The following is a 3,019-nucleotide window of genomic DNA, read 5'->3' as shown; positions in this document are numbered from 1 at the left end:
AGTACTATATTATTAGTCTGCTTCTGTTTATAACAGTCTCTGCGTACTGTTTCTGGACAGTCCTTCAAGGATTTGTCATCAGCTAACTTAAGTACATTCTAAAAGTGGACATTTTAATTGTGTGCGTACTCATTTAGTTGCTATAGCGTTTGAATTGAGTCGGCAGGATAGAAGCCGGGCTCAGAGGCTTCCAGATCCCACTATTGCATTCTGAGAGCCTCTTACTCACACCCCTTGCTATTCATAAGAGCACTTTTTACTATCATTGCTTCTACGTGCAATACAAGCCTCCTTCACTCAACTGTAAGCCCCTGGAAAACCGAGTGGCCAGTGACAGTAGGGAATGGATTTTACTGTGTTCTCAGCACCAGACAGTGCCTGGCTTCCAGTAATTTAATAAAGCCTTTAGTGAACAATTGTAATTTGTACCAAAGAAAGAAAATTCTTACATCCGTATCCTTACAGCCATTCTCAAGTTATCCTGACCTAAACTCCACTATTGGGTTCCAGGCTAACCACCCTGGTGACAGGATTTCTCCTCAAATTGATTCCTCGCCCCTCGTCCCCAGATTATCAGTCTACTTTGTAGGTCTGGGAAGCCTGTCTCAACGTGCCAGCATGTGGGCCATCAATGCCAGTCAATGCCAGACACTGCTCAGGAAGTTAGCTACCGGGGTAGAGCACCTCCTTGCATTTAGGCTGTTAACCCGTGACTCTGGACTTCTGGCCTAACTGGAGATGGGATGAGAACACACAGGCCTCTAACCAGCCCCACAGCAGATGGGCCAAGTTAACAATGCACCCACTCACTGGGCTTCCAACCTAATTGGCACTAAGCCGAGTTAGCGCGCGCCTATCTAGGCTGCCGTCTGAACAGATGCTCCAGTTCGTGCAGACAACTAGCGGGGCTCGTAACCTAACTGGCATCGGGCTGAGTTACCGCAAACACCTCATTAGGTCTATTACCTTCCTAATCGGTAAGCGAACAGAGGGGACAGAACCGGCACCGACCGCCGGAAGAAGCCCCGTGGACGCCCGGCAACCCGCCATGTTACAGCCACTTTTTATACCAAACGGGTGGCTCTTAAAAGAGCCTTTGGAGTGACAGGACCTCAGGGCGATCGCCCCTGGAGCCTAGACCCACGTCCCGCGGAGACGGAGCGCGAGCTGCATGTCTCTGAGCATGATGGTGACACGCTTGGCGTGGATGGCGCACAGGTTGGTGTCCTCAAACAGCCCCACCAAGTAGGATTCGCAGGCCTCTTGGAGCGCCATCATAGCCGACATCTGAAAGCGCAGGTCTGGCTTGAAATCCTGCGCGACCTCTCGCACCAGCCGCTGGAACGGCAGTTTGCGGACCAGCAGGGCGCTGGATTTCTGGTAGCGGCGGATCTCGCGCAGCGCCACCGAGCCGGGCCGAAAGCGGTACGGCTTCATCACGCCGCCGGTGGCCGGGACGCTCTTGCGGGCTACCTTCGCGGCCAGCTGCTTCCGCGGCGCCTTGCCGCCGGTCGACTTCCGCGCCGTCGGCTTGGTGCGAACCATGACAACGAAGAGGCTCCCGCTGTCTCCGCTCCCGACTGGCACTGAGAGGCTCAGCGCTCTCGCTTTTATAGAGCCCGCAGCGCTCCCATTGGTTGGCCGCCGGGTGGCGCGACGGCAGGCTATGCTCTGATTGGCTCTTAAGGCGCTCATGCACTGGGTCCCTGGGCAGGCCCCGAGGTGCTGGCATGATGTGCCTGGTTTAACCAAAAGAACTTCAATAAGCTTTTATGGCACTGCAATTAGAGGAACATTAACCCATAACATGCAACAAAAATGATTTTGCTTTTTGGAACTATTTAACAAATAAATTTGACATTACAATTAACAGCAACATACTGTTGTATTTTTTTTTTTTTAAAGATGACTGATAAGGGGATCTTAACCCTTGACTTGCTGTTTGTCCTCAGCACCACGCTCTCCCAAGTGAGCTAACCGGCCATCCCTATACAGGGATCCGAAGCTGTGGCCTTGGTGTTATCAGCACCACACTCTCCCAAGTGAGCCACGGGCTGGCCCCAAATTTCTTAAATATTTTATAACCAAGTTTATGTCATTTGCAATCAATGACAGTCCTACTTCTTTTTCAATTTTCAGAATTTTGCTTATAATTCTTATGTAAGTTTTGCTGGCAAAATTTTTAATTCAGTGTTAAATAGAATGGGAATAGTGGACATTCATCTTTTGTTCTCCGAGTTTGAGATAAATTAGAGCACAAGGGTTTCACCATTAAGTATAGCATTAGCTGTAAATTTTTTCTAGGTCCACTTTAGCAGGTATAGAAAGATCCCTTCTATTCCTAGTTTGCCAGCAGTTTTATAATAAATGGATGTAGGATTTGGAAAATGTTTTCGTGTGTCTGTTGAGAGAATCTTTGCAATTTTTGTTTAACCTGTTAATATTCTGTATTGAATTAATTGATTTGGATGTTAAGTTGAAATTGCATCTGTAAAATAATCCCATTTGGTAATGGTGTATAATCATTTTTCCATGTTGATGAACTCAGTTTGCTAGTATTGATTGCGGATTTCTATATCTGCATTTATCAGAAATTTCCATTTATAGGGCGGGCCCTGTGGCTGACTTGGGAGAGTGTGGTGCTAGTAGCACGAAGGCCATGGATTTGGATCCTACATAGAGATGGCCAGTGTGCTCACTGGCTGAGCATGGTGCAGACCACACAGTGCCAAGGGTTGCGATCCCCTTACCGATAAAAATTTTTTTTTCATTTATGTTATATTTTCATGCGATTTTTTGTCTACTTCTGATATCAAGGTAATGCTACTTTCATAAAATGAATCAAGAAGTGTTATCTAATCTTTTCATGTGTGTTTGTGACTAAAAAGAGTTCATGGACAAAAGGCTTGAGTCAGTACCTCTGTGTTTAGGCATGCTTAGGCAGGTAAAACCCCCAGGTAGCCCTCCAGCCTGCCTTTACAGAAAGCAGGAGCTAACACCACCATGACCCAGGAGGCCC

The 3,019-nt window shown here is 47.5% G+C and overlaps 1 protein-coding gene across 1 annotated transcript; it reads right to left on the bottom strand.

Annotated features, from left to right (window-relative positions):
• Positions 1-1,134: 1,134 nt before the first annotated feature.
• On the bottom strand, positions 1,135-1,545 carry LOC134374783 (histone H3.1-like). The gene has a single exon (XM_063092759.1). The coding sequence runs from the start codon at positions 1,543-1,545 to the stop codon at positions 1,135-1,137; it is 411 nt and encodes a 136-aa protein (XP_062948829.1).
• Positions 1,546-3,019: the final 1,474 nt, after the last annotated feature.

Source organism: Cynocephalus volans, chromosome 4 (assembly GCF_027409185.1).
Source record: "Cynocephalus volans isolate mCynVol1 chromosome 4, mCynVol1.pri, whole genome shotgun sequence".
NCBI lineage: Eukaryota > Metazoa > Chordata > Mammalia > Dermoptera > Cynocephalidae > Cynocephalus > Cynocephalus volans.
Note: the sequence above shows the minus strand (reverse complement) of the source record. Positions and strands in the feature narration are given on the sequence as shown.